Source organism: Salarias fasciatus, chromosome 17 (genome assembly GCF_902148845.1).
Source record: "Salarias fasciatus chromosome 17, fSalaFa1.1, whole genome shotgun sequence".
Lineage (NCBI taxonomy): Eukaryota > Metazoa > Chordata > Actinopteri > Blenniiformes > Blenniidae > Salarias > Salarias fasciatus.
In genome coordinates, this window is record NC_043761.1 from 12,924,216 (window position 1) to 12,945,668 (window position 21,453).

At 43.6% G+C, this 21,453-nt stretch overlaps 2 protein-coding genes across 2 annotated transcripts; one reads left to right on the forward strand and one right to left on the reverse strand.

Annotated features, from left to right (window-relative positions):
* Positions 1–1,399: 1,399 nt before the first annotated feature.
* Positions 1,400–9,720, reverse strand: st8sia1 (ST8 alpha-N-acetyl-neuraminide alpha-2,8-sialyltransferase 1). The gene is made up of 5 exons (XM_030113420.1): positions 9,145–9,720; positions 8,062–8,206; positions 4,757–4,866; positions 2,635–2,727; positions 1,400–2,388 (listed from the first exon to the last, which is right to left on the reverse strand). Exons 1-5 carry the CDS (start codon positions 9,321–9,323, stop codon positions 1,908–1,910), a joined length of 1,008 nt encoding a protein of 335 aa, XP_029969280.1. The 5' UTR covers positions 9,324–9,720; the 3' UTR covers positions 1,400–1,907.
* Positions 9,721–17,232: 7,512 nt separating this feature from the next.
* On the forward strand, positions 17,233–20,070 carry LOC115404186 (troponin I, slow skeletal muscle-like). The gene is made up of 8 exons (XM_030113421.1): positions 17,233–17,293; positions 17,726–17,735; positions 17,910–17,951; positions 18,357–18,398; positions 18,903–19,034; positions 19,128–19,217; positions 19,411–19,593; positions 19,675–20,070. Exons 3-8 carry the CDS (start codon positions 17,931–17,933, stop codon positions 19,774–19,776), a joined length of 570 nt encoding a protein of 189 aa, XP_029969281.1. The 5' UTR covers positions 17,233–17,293; positions 17,726–17,735; positions 17,910–17,930; the 3' UTR covers positions 19,777–20,070.
* Positions 20,071–21,453: the final 1,383 nt, after the last annotated feature.

A 21,453-nucleotide genomic window follows, 5' to 3' on the forward strand; every position in this document is an offset into this window, starting at 1 on the left:
GATCTTAAAATCAATGAAAATAGCATAAAAAACTGTGTACCAAAAAAGCACGTACATATCCAAAAGTCGTCATGCTTACTTACAATTCACTCATTCATTCACAATACTGGGCAGGAGAGACCAAATGGTAGCAACAAAGGTGCAAAGAAGAAACATCACAATAGAAAGTAGTTTCAATTAAGTTCCCAGTCCAATTTCTTTCACTTTACAACTTGGTCCGATGTGTAACGCACTTCTGGGTCGTTCAAAAGGGTTACTAATGACTCGCTTTTTATCCAACTGATCCAAAAAAAAAAAAATCAAAGATGACTAGCTTTCAATTATTTTTACATCATAAAGGCTAAAAAAAAAATTAAAATAAATAAAATTGTTGAAAAACATGATGCACCAACCTGAGGACACATATTGTATTTTTAAGGACTGTGGCACACTCCATGCACTTTCCATGCAGAGTTAGCCTTTGTTGCTGTAATGACAGTATGGCACAGTCACATTTATCATTCTTAAATAACAGTTTTTGTTTTTTTGATTTTGTTTTTTTTTTTTTTTTAAGAAAGAACGATCACAAATCAAGTACAATGTTTTCTATCACCAAGGCCTTCGAGTACAAAAAACACCACCTGTGTATCGTCAAGTTACTTTTCCCTTGTGCAAACATAAAGGCAAAAAAAAAAAAAAAAAAACCCAGAGACACAGGGCAGAGAGGCTCAGAGATTCCTGTGCTCCGACGCAAAGTGATAATAAATCACACATTTACTCTGAAAGTTTCCAACATTAACCTAAAAACCAATGAATAACAACTTGTGACACCGAGTCCCGCGTCTCTCTCCGTCACCGCCTCTCCTCATCGACGTCTGGCGTCGTTTCGGCGTGGAAGAAGCACGAGAACAGCGCGGGGCTGCATCAAAAAGGATCGCTGTTCCCTTGGCTTGGCACTTGACAAGTATCGTACAGTTACCAAGAGATGACTTCCAGCAGCAGCGCCTCCAGAGACGCCGGCTCGCTTCCTTCACAGCCTAAAAGCCTGCATCTGATTGAATCGTACCGGAGAAGCAAATGTTCATTTCTGATTACACTGTGCTCACAGAATTCACATTATTTCTGAAAAACAAACAAGAAGAAAAGGAAAAAAAAAAAAATCACATTTGGCAAAAATAAAGCACTAAAACTACAACACGTTGTACTCATTTTCCCTTTTCGGTAAAGGGTTAAAATGCAACTTGGCTAGACATTCGAGTGGATGCAGTACTTAAGATTCCATTTCTAATGGCGCCTGCTTTGAGCTGAAGCTCTGTTTGGCAGCACAGAATGCCAATCAAGCGCTCGGTTGAAGAAAAGCAGGGGGAAAAAAAAAAAAAAAATCCCCCTCACACATACCAGCAGGCGTCCCCACCACCCCCCCCCCCTCTCGCCACCCTCTTTTATCTCGCCATTAAATTTCACTGCTATTCGAGCTGCTAGGTACCAGAACACCATTATCTTTCTCTCCCTTGTTACTCGCCAGTCTTTCGGTGCGTTTTATTATTCCGCTCCTCCTGTTTAACAAAGACCCGGAGGGGGGTCGGCCCAGCTGCCCCATATGTCAGTCAGATACAGTAGTCGAGAGAACAAATCCACCCACGACCATGTGCCGGTCCCAGCTGATGCTTCGCCCGAAGATCACACACGCACACTCTGAGGTTCTGGAAGGAGCGGGGGGGGGGGGGATCTGGCAGGTTTCGGGAATGTATGAACATTTTTAAACCATGTGTCCCTGATGCTGCTGGTCTGAGTAGGAGGACATTCTCATGGTAATTGGGGATTAACCGGAGGGGCGGCCGGAGTGGGTAGGGACACGCCACAAATCTGCGCACTCATTTGTTTCATTATGACAAGTCGACCGTCTTCATCCCCCTCGAATGCGAACTCTAGCTCCCTCCCTCCTGGGGGGGGCAGCGTCCCACCCTCATGCGCAGAGTGCCGCTTTTGTGCAAGTGCCAGAGCTGCACGAACTCCTCCGGCATGGCGTGGAAGCCCTTGTAGGGCGGCATGTTGTCGTAGTAGTGGTGGCTGATGGGCTTCTCCTCCAGGTCGACGGAGAACGGCCAGAAGCCGTAGACCGCCACCTCCTCGCACAGCCCCAGGGCCAGGCTGACCATGAAGAGCCCCGAGGAGAGGCGCTTGCCGTGCACGCCGTGGGCCTTCCAGAACTTCCCCACCGTCCGCAGGAACTCGGGATTGGCGAAGAGCATGGTGAGGTTGGAGGAGGAGTCCGCCAGGGCGTAGTGCGCCCGCAGCGACAGGTCGGTGCCGGGCTTCATGGAGAAGGCCGGCATGTAGACGTAGCTGGAGCCGTACGCCTTCATGCTGTCCACGAATGATTTTCTTGACCACAGAAGGTTCTGAAATCTGAGACCAGCACAGAGAGCGCAGAAGCGTTTCAGTCAGGACGGCACATCTGTGATTTGATGACTCATGTGAAAGGTTTGTAAAGAGTTTCCTGTGTGGTTAAACCATCACAGTGACTCAGAAATTAAAAAAAAAAAAGCTCTTATATGAGACATTGAGAGGAGATTCATCTTTACAATGTATGTAAGTTTAATAATCCAGAGTCAACAGAGGAGTCTGTTTATTAGTCTTCTTATGCCTGAATACCTTTTCTCTATGATGCTGGGGTTGGCTGTAACCAGATGTGTCCTGGTTCCCACATCCTCCACAAAACCTTTGGACAGTGGAGGCAGGTTGCACCTGAAAGACACAGGGAGGCATGGTATTAATCCACATGCATGGCATGCAAAGGAGCTGTGTTCGTAGGTAATTAAAAACTTAAGACTCAATCATTACAAACCTTTAAATCACTGCTTCAACAAACGATTCAATTCACATTAGAGTGAGAGTCGTCTCATCAGTCAGACATTAATACTCAACCACACACACAAATTCATTTATAACGCGCAATAAAAGAATTAGTGAGCTAATGTTATTGTTTTACGTCCTGATGACATCTGATTACAGAAGTGAGTGGGGAAACAGATGAATGTGAATTTATGTGCACAAGAGGCAGAAACAAACAGAGACAGAAGCGTTATGCAACGTCCAGTGAGGCCGATACAGTAGCTGCCGTATTTTAAATCATTAATCTTAACCCACATTTAAAGGATGAATATTTCAGCATATTACATGTTTTACAGAACATTGTCTTATTTTCGCTGTTTGTCCGTCGCACACAGCAGCAGTGACGTCAGACTCCAAACCCCCTGGCTGGAGTCGAGTTTGGATGTTTTCCCTGTGCGTGCGGGAGTTTTCTCTGGGAGTACTCTGGTTCCCTCCAAAAATATGCCTCTGATGTTAACTGGTGAGAATGAAATTCCTCTTTAAGTTAATGTGTGTGCCTGTGTTCGCCCATTGATAAACAGACGGCTGAGTAGATGTCATTGTATTTTGATATTTATTATTCAGGGATTTTTCAATTGAGTCTTATTTTGTCATTCTTCATTTTGATGGCATTGTTGTTGTTTTTTTTTTTGGTCATTTGCCATTAGGTAAGCCAGGCATGTGCACTTTTATTACATATAGTATGTAAAATTCTTTTATTAAGAATTTGTCGAGCATGACAGCAGAGAAGACGTCAAAGATAAATGGTCCTGGTTGAACAGGTCAATCAGGTTGATAATATCTTGTCATGTTCAAAGCTGGTAATGCAAGCTGTGAATCACTGAGATGAGAACGTGTGTTGCTGTCACTTTTTCTGATTTCTGCCAAACGGTGACTCTGCAGTTTTAGGCTCCATTACCATCAGTAATGGTTTTTCTTCTCTGCTCGAGGCAGCTCAGTTTTAATGGAGAAACCAAAAAACAAAAAAGAAAAAAAAAGAGAAAAAGTCACAGAAAGGAGAAAACTTGAAGAGATCAAGCTGGACTAATTCATCAAATGTACCTTCAAACTGGAAATACTTCATGGATAAAACAACCTCATGACATGTCATGTCATGAATCACCTGAAAATACACAACTAAGCTCAGCTTGTTGAGCAGGTTTTACAGGACACGATTTGATGATTCAGCTGGTTTTTTTTTTTCTACAGTGTAAACTCGCTTAAAAAGTTTGTCATTATGAAGCAGTTCCGGACTCATCTAGTGAACATAAAAAGGTTTCAGATTGATGCATTTTGCAAGAACGCATGAAGTCTGCAGGATGTGTGGTTTTTCTCTCGCAGTTCAAACACGTTTGAGGGCCTGACAGAGTTAAAACCTGTGTGGAAATGGTGCAGACTAGATGTTGTGCACACAGGCGTGGAGATGGCGTCTGAAAGACCTGTAGGACAACTCGTGATGTACTGAGCATATTTGTTTAGTGCGATTCGAACGAGATGCATTTCTGGCTCAATACCAGTACTAATCACGGGCTTTATTGTCATAAGGGATTTTCTTGTGTTTTGAACTCCAACCAGTCTCGTGAACCAGCTACAAACTCTTTAAGCAGCAGATCAACTGTGAAGGCCTTCAATGATGATTCTCGCTTTTTATTCTTGACACTTCTCCACTCGTCATCCTCCCTCGATGTCCATTTTACTGATTCACGCCTAACCCCGACGCTCTCTTGACCTCGCAGTGACCCATTTCCTCTCTGCGCTAGTTGACGCCAGTTCTCATTATCACTGCTGGCTGGTGGCGTTTTGATTGCTCTCTTGGGCACGGCGGACTCAAACATGGAGGAGCGGCGGAGCAATTACAGCCCCTGCGCCACACCCGAGGACTCCCAGAGTCCTCGTTTCTCACCGCATGATGAAGTCGGCCCGGTCGATGTGGTGCCCGCACTTGCTGTGCCTGAGGATTCCCCCGTTGCCCACCACGGCGCACTTCTTCAGGGGCAGCTGCAGCGGGTTGTCCTGGACGGTGGGAAACACAGATTGAAAATATGTAAAAGCCACAAACGGTGATTAATGTCTTTCTGGATCAAATCGCACACTTGAGGCAGATGCACGCGTCACACTGTATTAACAATCCTGCGCTCGCCCCAATCTCTTCCTGTTGCAAGACTCTCGGTCATATAATGCTGCATGCCTTAGCAGCTGAACTGGAAAAGGGGTAAAAAAAAGAAAAAAAAAAAGACAATTCTGCATTTATTAAAACATTTTCAATCTTTTATCCTCTTTTGACCCATTACTTTGTGTTCCTTTTGCACTCTTAATTAAAGCAAACTGTTAAAAAAAAGAAAAAAAAAAATCACAGCTGACTGATTATGTGATTATGCAAGTTTTATAAGTAAGATGTTTCCATTTAACAGAAACCCCTGACTCACTACCTGCAGGGAGTGAATCACCGCTGTCTGATCATCATCTAAATTAAAGAGCTGCTCAGGAAGGACAGAGGGGCGGATGCTGACGGAGAGGCACTAACTAACGCAGCACGCGTCTCTGCCAAAAAGCAAAACACGTCCCCTCTTTCGGCCCCAGCTGCATTTAAGATGTAGGCATGGATTAAGACGGCGGAAACAATTGTGCTCATTATTCCTCGTGGAGGGCACACACTTAAGAACGCGCACACACACACACACACACACACACACACACACACACACACACACACACACACACACACACACACACACACACACACACACACACACACTTCTCTCTGCCTCGGGGGCTCTCTTGGACCGTGACAGTGGCTTGAGTCGGGGGACAATGCCCTGCTAACAGCCCATCAAACCAGAAAGCTGGGCTCAAGGAAGGGGGGACACTTATTGCTGTGACACCAGGCTCAACCGGCTACAGAAGGAGGAAGTGCGGTTTGTCAGTTATGAGGCTGCAGATAACGTGCACTGTGCAGTCTGGAGAAAGGCTAAAAACAAAAGAAGATTCTATCAGCCGCAATAAAAAGCAGGGAAGGACCACAAATATCACAAAAAGCAGTCCAGTTGTTAAATCTAATAAGGTTACAGGCTCACTAAAGTAGCTTTAAAAAAAAAAAGGCATTCAGGATTTAACTTCATTTTTCCACAAATCCCAGATAGTTCTTCATCGTGTAATGAGTTTACAAGACGATCAGCGAGGAAGTATTTGTATGAGCCTCTTGTTCAGTTCTCCGTGCTGTATGCATACATGCTCTGTTTCAGTCACTGAAGTAACCAGCAATTAACTCTCAAAGCCCTAATTGGCACATTCCCTGGCAGGTGCCCAGATCGGGAGGCTGATGCCAGCCTGGCGCTGCGAACTCGGCCGTCTGTGTGTTCAGGCAGACCTGCAATCACAGCAGTGGTAGTTGAGAAGACGTACACTGCCCCCCCCGCCCCCCCTCCATAACTACCAGTTACCTTCCTTCAGGGAAGCGCGCAGCCGGGGTGGCGCAACGGCGCTACTAAAAATATGCCATGCGAGCGGGCGGATGGAGGCCCGCACAATGCAGCAGAGTGGTGCCATAACCTTGGGCAGGCTGACGCACTGGAGTCAGAGACGGAGAATAATAACCACCGGCTGCATCCCGGCGACATGGGAACACACCACCAGGCACAGACGCTTCAGCTTTCAGGCATTTTATAAGAGATATTAAACAAGAAAGCTTTCACAGTTAGACAGATACTGTCAATGAAAGGGCCGTCTATCCTGAATATAAACAACTTCTTTATATTTAGGTGCATAAAACACATTTAGATTTGTTTTTGTTTTGATTGTGGTGGAGCGGTTAGCAGGCTTCTGACATGATGTCCGAGCGAGGGAGGCATGTTATTCTGATTAAACTCAAATAAAACTAATAAAAAATAGAAGCAGAGCGTGCAAAAAAACACAAGAACCAGTTGAATACAGCCTGGTTCATATTCACACACACGCACACAAAGCTCAATCTTGCCCGGCCTCTCTCTCTCTCTCTCTCTCTCTCTTCATATCCTCATTTATTCACCCTCACCTCCCCCACCCTTCATGAATGAACATGCATCGCTCACGCCTGCAAATTAGGGTCAGATATTCATCCCATTCGCCCGGCGAGATATTAAGACCGCAGGTCTGCAGCCTCGGTGAAAGGATTCAAGTCCCGATTATTATTGAGATCTGCTGGCCCTAGATACAAAAACCACAGCAACAGCAGCCGCCCCCGACTTTCTCATTTTGTCCTGTTTCCAGGCACATGCATATAGAAGCACCCTCATTCAGATTCACACACACACACACACACACACACACACACACACACACACACACACACACACACACACTGTTCCATGTCAAAAATAGAATTGCAGTCCTTATCTACGACCAGAGGGACACACAGAGGCATTAATACACACTCCGGGTCCATTTCTGAATAGTACATCAGTACAAGCTTAACATGGGAAGGAAAAGGGAAACAACTTGGCAACATATCCTCTTCTGGTGTTTGCTGAAAGTTTAAACATCTCTTTCCTAAGTGGAGGAAACACGACAGTGCACGGCCTCCTGAGCACTCAACAAAGGGCACGATTTGAAAGGATGTATATACCCAAACAATAAAAAACTTTTATATCCGTACTTGTCTGCACCTGAAATGTCGTTGTCCATATTTAGTCTTTCCAGAAACCCCATTGTTATGTTAGAGGGTAATTTCCAGTAAGCGTGAAGCTTTCAATGTGGCACCTCGCTGTTGTTTGCAGCATCCCTAAGGTCTTCCTCTCCTGGAATATCCTCCTCCTCTCACACGTTCCCACATCCTAATATTGAATCATCTGGCCGTATCAGTAATCCCCCCCAGGCCTCTGAGGATGTCCTTTTCCTCTGCTGCCACCCTTCCAGCCTCCCTTCCATTACAGATTGGCGAGAACAGACACCATGAATAAATCGCGCTGAGCCAGAGAAAAAAGCGTCCTTTTGACCATCATCTGGTCACAGTTACGACTCCACGACACATCTGCTCGATCCAAAGTCATGTGAGTCTCAGGGAGGGGATTTCCATAAAAGTTTGTGGCTTCCTCAAAGGGAGCCCCCCCACCAGAAACCCAAACATGGAGCAAGCACGTGGAAAATCACACTCATCTGAACACAAAGCCTCACATTGCCATGAGTGACTGAAAACTCTTCAATTACAGTTTTTAGCCAATAGCGGGAATGTACCTGCACGAAGAGCGAGTAGGTCTCGTTGTTGACGGTGTGTGAGTGGTAGAACTCGCCGTCGTACCACAGGACTTTGCCCACTGGCGAGTTCTCCTTGGTCACTGCAAACATGCGTCTGGGATCGCAGCAGTCTGTCAGCAGCTTCCTGTGGAGAGAAGGTGGAGTAATCGCTGGGGTCTCTGGCGATCTCTGGACGGTGCGACACAAATCAGACTCAACGGGGCAGCTGGGACTGTGATAAGCGGCAGGCATTAATAATTGCCAAATTACATTGTCCCAGAGATAGCTTGAATGATGAGAAGACAAAGAGCCACTGTGTGCCAAGCATGTTGGACGCTACTGATTCAGATTAGAATTCAATGTGAAAAGAAAACCTCTAAATTGGGATTTTTCTTTCACTCAGTTACTTGTGTTGTTAAAGCGGTTCACAACTCCTCACTAGGGAAAGGTCAAAATGAGGTTGAGGAGAGGGAGCCTATAGAAACACCATCTCCAGGAGGAGCGCCATGCCCGCCGCTCTGCAGGTGTCACTTTCTCTGATTATCCTAATCGGCTTTGCCTCAGAGAGTTGTCACATTCTCAACTGAGTAAGACTTAAATAAGACTGCCACAGTGTAACTAACATGTTCTGTTGACGTGATTTGCTTTAAAAGACGAGCCAAATGAAAGACCCATAAAGTGTAGCACAAGTTCCAGATATGTAGATTCAAAAAACACTTGCTGAATCTGATTTTTTCTTCTTTTTCTTGCACGGTTGTGGCTCTTAACACCAGATTATACGATTAACAGCTTTTCTCCTGCTGAGTATGAATTACAATCTCATTATTAAGACTTTGTCCATATGTTCAAGAGATCAAAGTGAGGACAAAGGAGGTCGGAGGCCCAGGGCGACAATTCTCCCTATTAAAAACCAACAAATAGGGCAACAATTTCCAACCGGCACGCTCAAAAGTGGACAGGCTCCGAAAAAACCACATCTCTGGAGATCCTGCTGTGTCTTTTGGGAGATCTGAAGGAGATCTCATCCACATTGGGAGGCAGTGTTTTGAATCAATGGGCAGAAATCTGAGTCCGGAGTCTGACCTGTATAGATCGATCCCCGTCTGGTTCTTGTGCCATGCCTCCCCCTGCCTCAGCACCTCCTCCACGACGTCTTTATCTCGGGGGAGCCTGTAGACCGGGAACACGTAGAACCAGCAGAGAACCAGCACGCACAGAGCGGCCCATACCGACAGCTTGGGCCGGTAACATCGCGCCAACATCTTTTCCCCCCCCAGTCTTTCTCTTTCTCTCGTCTCTTCAAAACACCCGGCGCGCACGCATGGGGTCCGGCGGTCTCGGTTCAGCGCAGGCTCGGTTCAGCGGCGGAGCCCCGTCGCATCCCGCGGAGGAGTTGGGGCGTGAATGGAGCTGCGGAGGAGGTCGGCTGGCCGCTCGTTCAGCTCACGCATCGGGCTGGAAATCCGGCTTTGCGCCCTCGGATGGAGAGAGGCAGGCGCGTGTATCCCCGCAGCGGCTCGCGCGGGCTCGCGGCTCTGTGGCGCAGTGTGTCGGGCTCTGCAGGAATCCGCCGGTCCGACCGCGGCGCATCACCACCATCATTACTGTCTGAGGACCGGGAGGAATCATGCGGGCTCCCCTCCACGCCTGGTGTCCCGCCGCATCCCCTCCAAAAAAGAAAACAGAAAAAAAAAAAAAAAAAAAAAAAAAAAAAAGAAGAAAAACGGGGGTGTCCTTGCGTGCGTAAAAGAGAGTCCCCCTCTGATCCAGACCCCCTGGATCCCTTTTCTCCTGTCTGCTTTTCCTGCTCTCCGGCTCTGCGGTGGGAGAAGAAGTGAACCGGGCCAGTCCAATTCAGCCTCCCTCTACCTCCCCCATCTCCCTCCTGTCAACACCCCCCTCCGCCGAGACAAAGTGCTTCTTGTGCGGCTCGAGACGCGTCAAGCGCAAGAGAAAGCGCGCCGCGCAGGGCGGAAACGCGCTGTCACAATATAACGCCGGGCCAAGGCCACAAGCCGCTCTCCAGACGGTTATTTTCTGTTCATCCGCTCGTGTCTTTGTAAATCAAGATAATTTCTCTGAATCTCTGCTCTCATCACTTACTGATTAATCACAGCGGTATAGATCACACATTTAATATCCTCTCCACATGAATTACATTGTCCAAAGATCATTGTCCAAAGATGATGCACCTTAGATAAAACTGTCATAAGGCGATATCGTTTTATATACATATATAGTATTATAGTCAGACAGTTGCAGAATACTGTTTGTTTAATTTACCATCACTATATTAAACCATAAAGTTTATGACATCTGGGAATCTTCTGCCCTTTTTGCTTCCTGGTCTTTGATCATGAGGATGAAACAAAGGTTAGGTGGCTGTCTCTGTCTGTGTGTTTGCCCTGCGGTGAACTGGCGGCATGTCCTTCCAGTAAGAGCTGGGACTGAGATAAAGTGGAGCAGAAGATGGAAGAAACAGACCCAGTAAACTGTGTCGGTGGGTTTTTTTATTTTGACAGTGCCGCTGTGGGGTCTTTTGCTTACTCCTGCTGACTTGTCACAGGCTGCTGCAGAGCCCAGGATCTCCTCTGGCTCCCCGCTGAGACCCCTCATGTGAGCTGCTGTCGCCCCCTGCTGGAATGTGTCTGCATGACTCAATGGAGGCTTTTACTACCACACCCCAGCCTCACTGAACACACTCATGGATCTCTCTTTAACCCAGACACACTCCTCAGGCTACCAGCTGTTTATTGAGTTTATTTTTTCAAATTTATTTATCGTGCATGCACATATATGTTTAAACCTTACATAGTTTTCTCTTTTTCCTCTTCAGATTTAGTGAGGCAGCTCTGCTGGCCTCTGGCGGTCTTTATTTGGTTGCTTTATCTCCTATAAAATAAATCCCATGTGTGGGCGGAAGGCATTTTTAGACACTTGAACTTCTTAACCTTGCTCTCAGCTGTGCTGTTTTTTTTTCTGGATGGGCCTTTGTCTGTGAGGGGAGTTTTATGTTTTATATGCTTTAAAATCCAAGAAAAACAAGACAAATGGCATTATGTGACACTGAAATAAGCAGAATATTCTGGCAGGATAAGAATACAGTATATATTTACATATTATGGTATTTATTACACAATATGCATGCACCAGTAAAGTAAGAAATTACAGAAAAAAAAAATATAGTCAAAAGTTTTAGAACACCCCAATTTTTCCAGTTATTTATTGCAACTCAAGTCAATCAAGTCCAATCAGTAGCTTGAAATGATACAACGGTAAGTGGTGAACTACCAGAGGGTAAAATAAAAAGTAAGGTTACCCAAAACTGAAAAAACAGAGTGCATTTCAGAACAATAACACAAAATGGGTTAACAATTGATCGCTGTCCTGCAGCAACGGAGGGTGACCAAGCCTTATAAAGCTGGTGCTAATAATTCCTACAGGTCTTCCAAGTTTGCTTGATTACTAACAAGCCCCTCTGTCAGCATAAAAGCAGTGTTTGAACACAGTATGGCATCATACCCTCGTGAGCATCAGTTGAACAGTACTGCACTCTAGAAAGTAGTGAGTTGCTACAGAAATGGCAAGAAAAAGGCAATCAAGAGTGGAAGAGAGACAGACCATCATAACACTGAAAAATGTAGGTCTTTCCTACAGAGAAATTGCAAAGAAAATCAAGGTGTCAGTGAGTACAGTTTCCTTCACCATCAACAGGAAGTCAGAAATTGGGGCAAACCTTGACAGGAAGAGGTCTGGCAGACCCAAAGCCACAACTGAATCAAGTTCAGTTTCTGAGAGTCAACAGTTTTGCGTGATAGGCGGCTCACAGGACAACAGCTTCAAGCACAGCTAAATAGTGGTCGTAGTAAGCAAGTCTCACGCTTGAGCTGCGGGTTTGACTGGACGAGTTGCAGCAAGAAAACCATTGCTAAGACGTCAGAATAAGACCAAGAGGCTTGCCTGGGCCAAGAAACACTGCCACTGGACTACTGAAGACTGGAAAACGGTATTATGGACTGATGAATCAAAATTTTAAATCTTGGGTTCATCACACAGGATGTTTGTACGGCGTAGAGCAGGTGAAAGGATGCTTCCACAGTGTGTGGCTTCAACTGCCAAACATGGAGGAGGAAGTGTGATGGTCTGGGGTTGTTTTGCTGGATCCAGGGTTGGTGACTTGTTCAGAGTGAGAGGCACCCTGAACCAAAACGGCTACCACAGCATCCTGCAGCGCCACGCAGTACCCTCTGGTATGCGTCTAGTTGGTCAGGGGTTCATCTTACAGCAAGACAATGACCCAAAACATAAGTCCAAGCTATGCCAGAACTATCTTGCGAAAGAAGAAGCTGGTAAACTTGAAACCATGGAGTGGCCAGCACAGTCTCCAGACTTAAACCCCATTGAGCTGGTTTGGGATGAAATGGACAGAAGAGTGAAAGCAAAGCAGCCCACAAGTGCCACATGTTAATAGGAACTTCTGCAACAGACATGGGAAGAACTTTCTGAAGAATATTTGATTTCTATTGTAGGAAGAATGCCACGTGTGTGTTCAGCTGTTAAATCTGCCAAAGGTGGCTACTTTGATGAGTCAACAGTTTAGAATACGTTTTGGTGTATAAATTGATTCCATAATTTCTTTTTTGACTCCATTTGCTTATTTGTACTATGCTTTGACGTCTGAGTGCACTGAGACATTAAACGGCATAATTTTCAGTAAAAACACTGGAAAAATTGGGGTGTTCTAAAACTTTTGAACGGTAGTGTAGTTAAATACCTCGGAAGGAGAAATGTAAAGTCCCTTCAGTTATATATTAGGTCACATATTACTCCTGTTATTTTGAATAAGATTGATCACTCCATTTCACCTTTATGTACTATGCATATCATTTCTAAATTTTGGTCACTTATTTCAAAAGAATTCATTGGGATATTAAAAAAAAAATATATTTTAAGAAAGACCCTGGTGTCTTCCTCGTAGGCCTTCCATCCAGAGACTTACACCTTTCTACAACACACCATAAGCTGTTAGAAAAACTCTCAGTTGCTCGGAAGTGTTGACTACAAAGCTGCGTCAAGGCACTCCCACCATGTATTGCCCTTTGGCACAGGGAGATCTTTAATGTCCTCCCTCATGAAAGATTACAAGCTGCAGTAAAAGGTGAAGACCGGTTACTTTTCACCATTTGGATACCTTTCCTAAATTATATTGCTTGGTTTGTGCATAAAAACAATAAAATGTGTTAAAAAAAATGCTGGTTGGCATTCTGGCCTCACAGAGAGAGTTCCACTAATTCTGAGGTTAATTTTTTAACTGCAAGTTGGCCATAGTATTGAATGTTGAGTGTGATCAGGTGGTATCAGATCCAGCACCCTGCAACCAAAAGCGGGTAATAACAGTACAGAATATGGAAAGATGGATGGACAGGTACCAAAAACATGAGAACATAATATCTCGCATTTCCAGTGAACCAATTACTTGCAAACTGGTCAAAAGAAGAAGAGTTTCTTAGTTTGGTTCATATTTGTAAAACAAAAAAAACCCTTCCTGCTTATTTCAGTCTACGGCTGCAGGCCGATTAAAGTGGAGTTAGCTGAGAAATGCGGGCTGCTCAGGGCACCCGCTGCACCCTGCTGGGAATCTCGGAGGGCAGAGTCAAGGTTGGAGCAGCAGGCGGAGGGGTGCCATTGCAGGCCGCTTGGCTGGAGTCACGCATCAGCTGTTCTCGCTGCCCAGTGTCCAAACAAAGGTGCTACTATGGAGTCCTGTACAGCATCCAAAAAGTGTGAGAGAGGCAAGTCTGCAGAGGAGCGGAGGAATGCAATGATGGAAAAACAAACTGTTCTGATGATGAATTTCAATGAAACGCAGCTTTAGTTTTTGAAAGCAGACTTTACTCCTGTTTTTATTGTCCCCATTTTATTGTATTTTTGTTGTTTTGTTGCTGGCACCACGTGCTTTGAGGTTTTTATGTCTATTTATGTGCAACACTTTGTTGCAGCGTGGCTGTGTCTGTGAAGTTATATGATTCTGAAAAAAACAACTGCTACTCATACACAAATACAAGATAGGTGTCAACACACATATTGTTTCCCATTTGTTGACCCTAAAACATTGTGCAATTTAAACCCAGAGCTCAACAAGTCTATTTTTACCTGTATAAATAGGCTTGAACCTTGTCTGGGTCACGAACAGAACAAAGTAGTTTGAAATGATAATGCAGACTTCAGAGCCTCAACTGCCCACACCGTGACTCGCTTTCAGGTGGATTGTATTGCAGACAATTGAAAAAACAAATAACCCTCCAAACTTGAGTTGAGAACAGAATAAAACCTGTAAGAAACAACACAAACATCAATTCTTTCTTACAGAAAATCGGATATTTTTCCTTCTTTCCCACCCAAACCTCACACATTAGTGAAAGTACCATCAGAAGAAAGTGTATCGCAGCAGCTCCCCGACACAGAGCCCTCCCTATGTTGTTTCCTCTTTTTTTTAAGGAGTAGGGGTCTATGTAGAGACAGAAGGGAGTTGGGTTGCATCTAAAATAGCACAACCACCTGCTGAGGATCACAGACAAAAAATGATGACAGAACATTTGTTGCCCCCCCGCGTCTTCATCCCTTCATTGTTTCTCGTCGCTGGTGGATGTGCCGTCTCTTCAGCTGCTACTGCTATCAGGGAGCAACATGTGATTTTTTTTAACCTGTTGCCCCAATACAAAAGGATCAAATCATGTTTTTAGTTAATATATCTAACATAATTACTCCTGGCTTGCATACTGATATCCTCTTGTTGTCATTTTGGTTTTGTCTTATCTTATTCAGGATCTTCAGACTCACACTGGAAGAAGAACCACTGATATTCACACTTACAGGTAGTTTAAGGTCACAATTATCCTCGAATGCATGTTGTACAAGCAGCAAGACAGAGAAGAAGACCCTTCCTTTTGTCTGCGGTTGGCAGATCCAACTCCCCCATGCAACCTGAGTCTACACAAATCAGCTCCAGAAGATGAATGGTTGGATAGATGGAAATCTGTCCACATTTCACATGCTAGTCTTGTCCCAAACAAATCTCCCCGTTCATTTCATTATTATTTGTAATCTCCGAGAAGTCTTAACAACTCATGAGGGCGAAGGTTCAGCATTGACTCCTCCATGTTTCATGCGGCTCCTTGCAAAGACGTCCTTGGAGCTAATACTCTGTTTACCAAAAACATCTTAGCGCTTGCATCAGTTTTATTCCGGTATAAGCCACTGGAAAGATTAGAAACTCGATGCTTCAGGGTTAAGTGATTTGCAAGGAGTGTCAGCGCTGCGGTCAAGATTAGCACTCGTGCTTTGAAATCTTCATAAAGTCATGCCAAGTATTTGTTGACAGACAAAGCGAAGACAAGGCAGACTTGTAAACGAAAGAGAACAAAGACGTTACTGGGTTCAGCGGGTCAGAGGGAAGTCAGGAGAAGCTTAATAGGCAGAAGCAAGGGACGATTATGGAAAAGGAAGAATTGTGAAAAGTTATGCTGAAGTAGGAATAGGAAGATATTTTCTCAATCAACTGAGCATTGTGGAGTTCCACAGGGTCGTGTTATGGGTACCCAAATTATCCATAAATATTAAAATGTGGTAAAACTTAAGCTTCCTGTGATGATCTGGGAAAATGAAAGTATACAAAACAGTCAGAAGGATAGAAAATATGTACTTTTAACAATTGCTTCTTTAAAAATATCACTGTGAAACTGTTAATTACCAGAAAGCATTGTATATAAAAATTAAATGTATTACTTTTTGTATTTGCAACAATGAAACAGACCACACAAACTGCATGCACAACAACATACGTTGCATTGGTTTGATGAAGATGAATAAAATATTGAACATTCCTGTTATTTGACATCTGAGTGTGATTGACATGTTCTATTTTATTATTTTTCCAAGCTTTTAGTTGTTAAGCTGTCAGAAATAAATTTAAACCTGGAAGCAAATATTTGGGTAATATCTTTTTTCACCTCTAAAAATCAATAAAAGATCAACAATAGGAATTTATTACAGCATAGTCTATACACTTGACAGTCTTCAGATATTCTAATCTGAATATAGCTATATATTTTCACTGTCGCAGCCATCAAAGTCTTTTATTCAACCTTCTTCTCATCCACGTCCATTAAACCGTCAATATTTTACATATAGCCTCAGAAATTATTCTTCACATAGGAGGGTATGAAGGTCAAAGGAGCTCAGTCCTGGTATTCAGCCATAAAAATGTCTCTAAATGTAGCCTTATATGAAAAACCTGGGTTATAACAGCCATTACAAGGCCATACAGATCCGTCCTGTGCCTCATTCATTTTCTTCATTTTTTTTTTATTAATTGCTTCCACCGAGAGAGAGTCAGAAAAAATCCAAAAGGTAGTCGAGGTGAACCATTTCTTGAGATCTTCACTGGCACGCTGACAGAGTTACCACAGATTAAAGTGGTCTATTATAAGAGATGACCCGACCTATTTTTAGAATATGATAGTGGGCTTTTCCATGAGGCCCGTCGGCATTATTACCACCCAGAGAAGGAGCTGTGGGTAAATCTAACATCGATGTATTTACCTCGATTACACGTTTTACAGCAGTTCAGAAGGAACGAGGGTCCCAGCCGTGGAATGAAAGCATGCTTTTCAACATGAACATAATCTCATCATTTTTTGTCGCATTACCCTGAGCTAAGCGAAGCGAAGCATCATGGGAATGTATTTGTAATCATTTTCTTTGCATGTTACTGGTTTGTGTCTTGGCTGGGATATATAAATATAATATTTAAGCATTTTTATGCAAATCTTGTAGCATCTAATGAAAACATCAACATCTTGGTTGTACATTGCACTATTTTTGTAGTACTTTTAATCTCATTTTAGTATCAGTATTTGTGAGGATTATATATTTCTATATAATCTTTCTTTGTGTAATATTTTTTTTCCGAATAATAAAATCAGTTCATGACCCAAACTGCATTATCAAGACAACACCATTAAGGTAAAGCTCATGATTTATTCTTACACTTTCCCGCTGTTGTCACAGTGTCAGGGGAGGTGATATTCCATGCTTGGTGTGAGGCCAGCGCATTCTTGGGACCAGACGTTATATCTGCTGTCCAGCCGCCGCCCGGCTCAAATAAAAGCTGCTCATTGTCTTCAGCAGCCACTGTCTGACTCTCCTCTGCTCTGAAGACAGCCATTCCCAGGTAGACCAGCAACTCATTTACACTACAGCTGAGCATATTCCAAGCTTGTGAGATACTTTGTAATTGTTGCTTTGTGTGTAATTTAACAAATATTTGCAGATCTGTTTTAGTATGAATTATCTTTTTCTAAAGTTTTAATCCTAAGATCAAAGGAAACTCTGAAGGGCCAGGTTTGCTTGCAGTCTGAATTGTCTGTAGACTTTTTTGTACTTGATGTAATCTGTTCATAAATCGGTCGAGTTCGTACTGCAAAAAGGATCTGACGATGCTGACGGTCGCAGGGGGAAATAGTTCCTGTTGTGTCCTTGCTTTAAGCCTCCTGTCAAATGATGTTGATCCCTTTGCATCAAATGACACTGTAGTTCAGTTATAATGACTCATTATCCCCAAACTTGACTAACACACCTGTCTCTTCTGTCTTTACACTTTCAGCTGGAGTGCGGTAAGATATCCCTTTATTCTTTATATCTGACAGTTGCTGTCTTGTGCATGTTGTGTCTTTAACCCTTTTGGAGTGAAGCAAAGTTGTAACAATAATAAGAATAGAAGATGCACTCATTCGTGTGATTACCCATATAGCATCATCAGCTCCATTTATCCCTGTTCGCTGTTTCAGGAGCTCGACAGATCCACAGCGATGAATCCCAAAGGGGATAAGGTGAGCCGGCTATATTCCACAGCGCTAATCCCCCCCCACCATGCATGGAGAGGGGACACATTGTTCTTACGCACATGGCAGAGATCCGGCGGTGCTTATCGGTCAGAACTGTTATCAGCATCCCTGAGCACTCGCCCCTTCAGTTCATCCTAATAATAAAGCATTATCTTTTTACATGCAGCTGCAGTGAGGAGTGTGGAGGAGTCTGACACTCAGAGAAACTTACTGTACCTGATAGTTTGCCATGTAGGGACATGCATGAGGGATTTGCCAGTAGAAGCAATTATGGAAGTCTGTAAACTTTTCCATGCTGATTTAAAGATACACCTACTTTCACAAAACTTAATAATCACCATGCCTGCAATATAAGCATCTACAATACTGACATGTTTCTGTTTTCAACAGCCGAAGTCGAAGATCTCGGCTTCTCGGAAGCTCTCCCTCAAAGTGAGTTGGAACATTTTTTCAATCGTCACAACCTTACGATTTTCAAATAGGACATTTTAAATAAAGAAATCTTTATTCTAATACACTACCATTGTTCTACATGCAAAGTGTTAAATCTCTTCCAAATATGACAGTAATAATGCTATTTCTATGCACCACAAAGTGCATCATACATGTAGAAATAATGTATTTTAGGTATTTATGAAAATCGACATACATTTCTGTATTTCTTTGTGCCTCAGGGACAACAAACAGCTCTCTAGAGTTCAGCTGGGTCTGAGCAGCAAAAACCATTGCACAGTGACATATATGTACTACGTTTACCTATTTTCCTCCTTGTTTCAGTGCTTAGAAATACAAGTAGGCTACTGTTTTCGAACTGGACCCTGTGAGGTCCTCTCTGGATTACAGCCCAGTATATACTAGAACTTGCCTTAATTAATTTGTTTTTTGATTGAAAATGTCTCTTCCCTGTTTCTTTTCCTGAATATTACACACAATCAGATGCTTCTCCTCACGAGAGCTTGTGAGGATCTGGAGCGGGAGAGGCAGGAGAGGGAGGAGGAGAAGGTGCGCTACCTCGGAGAGAAGCTGCCCCCTCTGCAGATGTCGGGGTTGTCGCTGCAGGAGCTACAAGTACGAGCAAGCAACCACCAGACGGTTCCTCTTTGAAGATCAAAATGTGCATAAACAAATAGCTGGATTATTGAAAACGTCTGTAATTTTCAGGATCTCTGCAGGAAGCTCCATGAAAAAATAGAGGTTGTGGACGAGGAGAGATACGATTGTGAATACAAAGTGGGAAAACACAACAAAGATGTGAGTTTCTCTTCACTTCTTCCTACGACCTAGAATGAGATCATTAGTCATATTATTGTTCCCTTTGTTTTTTTATTGTTAGATATACTGGAGGTTCAGGGAAAAGTAAATCAGTAGTCAGAAAGAAAGAAATATTTAATATATTAGAGATTTAGAAAAGTCTCAAAAAGCATTTTCTTCGATACAAAATCAGATCCATGAGCTCAAACTGAAGGTGCAGGATCTCGGGGGCAAGTTCAAGAAGCCGGCGCTGAGGAAGGTGAGGGTGTCAGCCGACGAGATGATGAGAGCCCTCCTGGGCTCCAAACACAAGGGCTCAATGGACCTCAGAGCCAACCTCAAGTCTGTGAAGAAGGAGGACGTCAAGCAGGACAAGGTACCAAAGAGTCTCTTCATCCTCTGACTTTTCTAAATATTTAGTAAGACACACTCAATTTCAAACTATGGCCGTTCCCAGGTTCTTACCACTGAGGTGGGTGACTGGCGTAAGAACGTGGAGGCCATGTCAGGCATGGAGGGACGTAAGAAGATGTTCGACACAGGCGGCGGAGCTCAGTGAGGCTCCTCACTCAGCAGCGGCTGCTCACCCGAAAGCAGGAGGAGGAATCCCGAGTCAACAGAAATAGAGATTTTAAAGGCCAATCAACCTGAAAATTGTTGGCATACTGTTTGAGGTGAAAGCATGTGGAAGCTTCAGTACATCTGCTTGAAGGCCATTTCCAGTGACTCAAAGCACTACAAGTGGAAAAGTAGACTCCCATTGTTGTTGTTTTTTTATTACCAAGAATATTTTGTTTTGCTATGACACCTTCTGGCAATAAAATGGATCTAAATAAGTGGATAAACCATTTCACACAGTTCATGCTTCATTTTATTTCACACCAGTTGATTCATGAGTGGAATGTTGAAAGACATGCGGAAAAAAATGACTGAAGACGATGGAGAATGTCTGACATTTTTATTGGTTTAGAGATATGTTGAAATATTGCAATAAAAGCTGAAAACAATATGTTCTTGATGAACAACACTACCAAACAAAACTAATCTCTCTCGTTACTCTTCATATTATATCCTCGCTAGCTTGGAATCTTTCTCAGCTTCTCTTACATTTGGGGTCCCACAGGGCTCAATCTTAGGGCCACTGCTTTTTTCTGTGGACTTGCAGCTGAGAAGCACGGCGTCTCGGCATCAGAGCTTTTTCTGTCGTCACCCATAAGTTGTGTAATGAGCTACTGCTGCACATCAGACAAGCGGCTTCACTGTCTTATTTTTAAAACTAATCTCGAGATCCATTTTTACTCTTTGGCTTTTAATCCAGCTTGAGACTCTGCTCCTGTTTTTGGTGTTGACATTGTAGACTTTGTATTGTATTTTTATAGTTTTATTTGCTCGCACCTTATCCTTTGAGGTTTTTATGTACAGCACCTTGTGATAATGATGGTTGTTTTTAAAGTGCTTCATAAGTAAAGTTGATGTGAGCTGAGAATATTATCTTCAAACATAGTAACATGGTAACTTATTCAAGTTAAGGATACACATAAAGATGGAAATTAACATTATGTCTTCAAAACTAAGAAACTCAGTGAGGTGTCTTCATATTCTCTCTCTGTCTCCACTGCTGACGGTGAATTTTACACTTCCTGAACCCCTGGATTAAGTATTTTTAGCTATGATGCTGCCTGTCTACAATTCTCCAGCCTTGGAAAGCAAAACCTGACCTGGTCTAATACGAACTGGAGACACTGGCGTCCTGCACATGGCAGGCATTCCCGCGCACGCGTGTGTGTGTGTGTGTGTGTGTGTGTGTGTGTGTGTGTGTGTGTGTGTGTGTGTGTCTGTGTGTGTGTGTGTGTGTGTGTGTCACTGGCCTGAGTGGTTGGTGACACGCTGTCATTGCCATTTCAAGAATGATGGTAACACCAACAATAGCTGCAAGATCTCTGGATATCAGTGTGTGTACTGTACGCTTTTATAGATGACTTTTAGAGAAGTCTGTATGAGTCTAAACAGCTGATGCACAACCTGTTTGCCAACGCAGTATTGTTAGAGGGCTGTTGAAAAATTCTAAGAAAATATATGTAATATCTAGTAAATAAATGGCAAGAATCAGTGTCACCAGTGTGTGTGTGCGTGCAGTGTGTGTCATGCTAAGATTTGTGTTCATGTTGAAAAGCTTCCAGATCACTTCCCCTGCCCTTGGACTAAGCTTTAGAAAGCTGATAATGAAAAGCAACCC

Bases quoted from the DNA above. Each gene is read 5' to 3' on its own strand.
- LOC115404186 (XM_030113421.1), top strand. From the start codon at position 17,931: ATGAATCCCAAAGGGGATAAG. The intron at 19,035-19,127 runs GTACGAGCAAGC...TGTAATTTTCAG, and splicing joins TGTCGCTGCAGGAGCTACAA to GATCTCTGCAGGAAGCTCCA. The intron at 19,594-19,674 runs GTACCAAAGAGT...GGCCGTTCCCAG, and splicing joins AGGACGTCAAGCAGGACAAG to GTTCTTACCACTGAGGTGGG.
- st8sia1 (XM_030113420.1), bottom strand. From the start codon at position 9,323: ATGTTGGCGCGATGTTACCGGCCCAAGCTGTCGGTATGGGCCGCTCTG. The intron at 8,207-9,144 runs GTCAGACTCCGG...TTCTCTCCACAG, and splicing joins ACGGGGATCGATCTATACAG to GAAGCTGCTGACAGACTGCT. The intron at 2,389-2,634 runs GTATTCAGGCAT...TGCTGGTCTCAG, and splicing joins CCCAGCATCATAGAGAAAAG to ATTTCAGAACCTTCTGTGGT.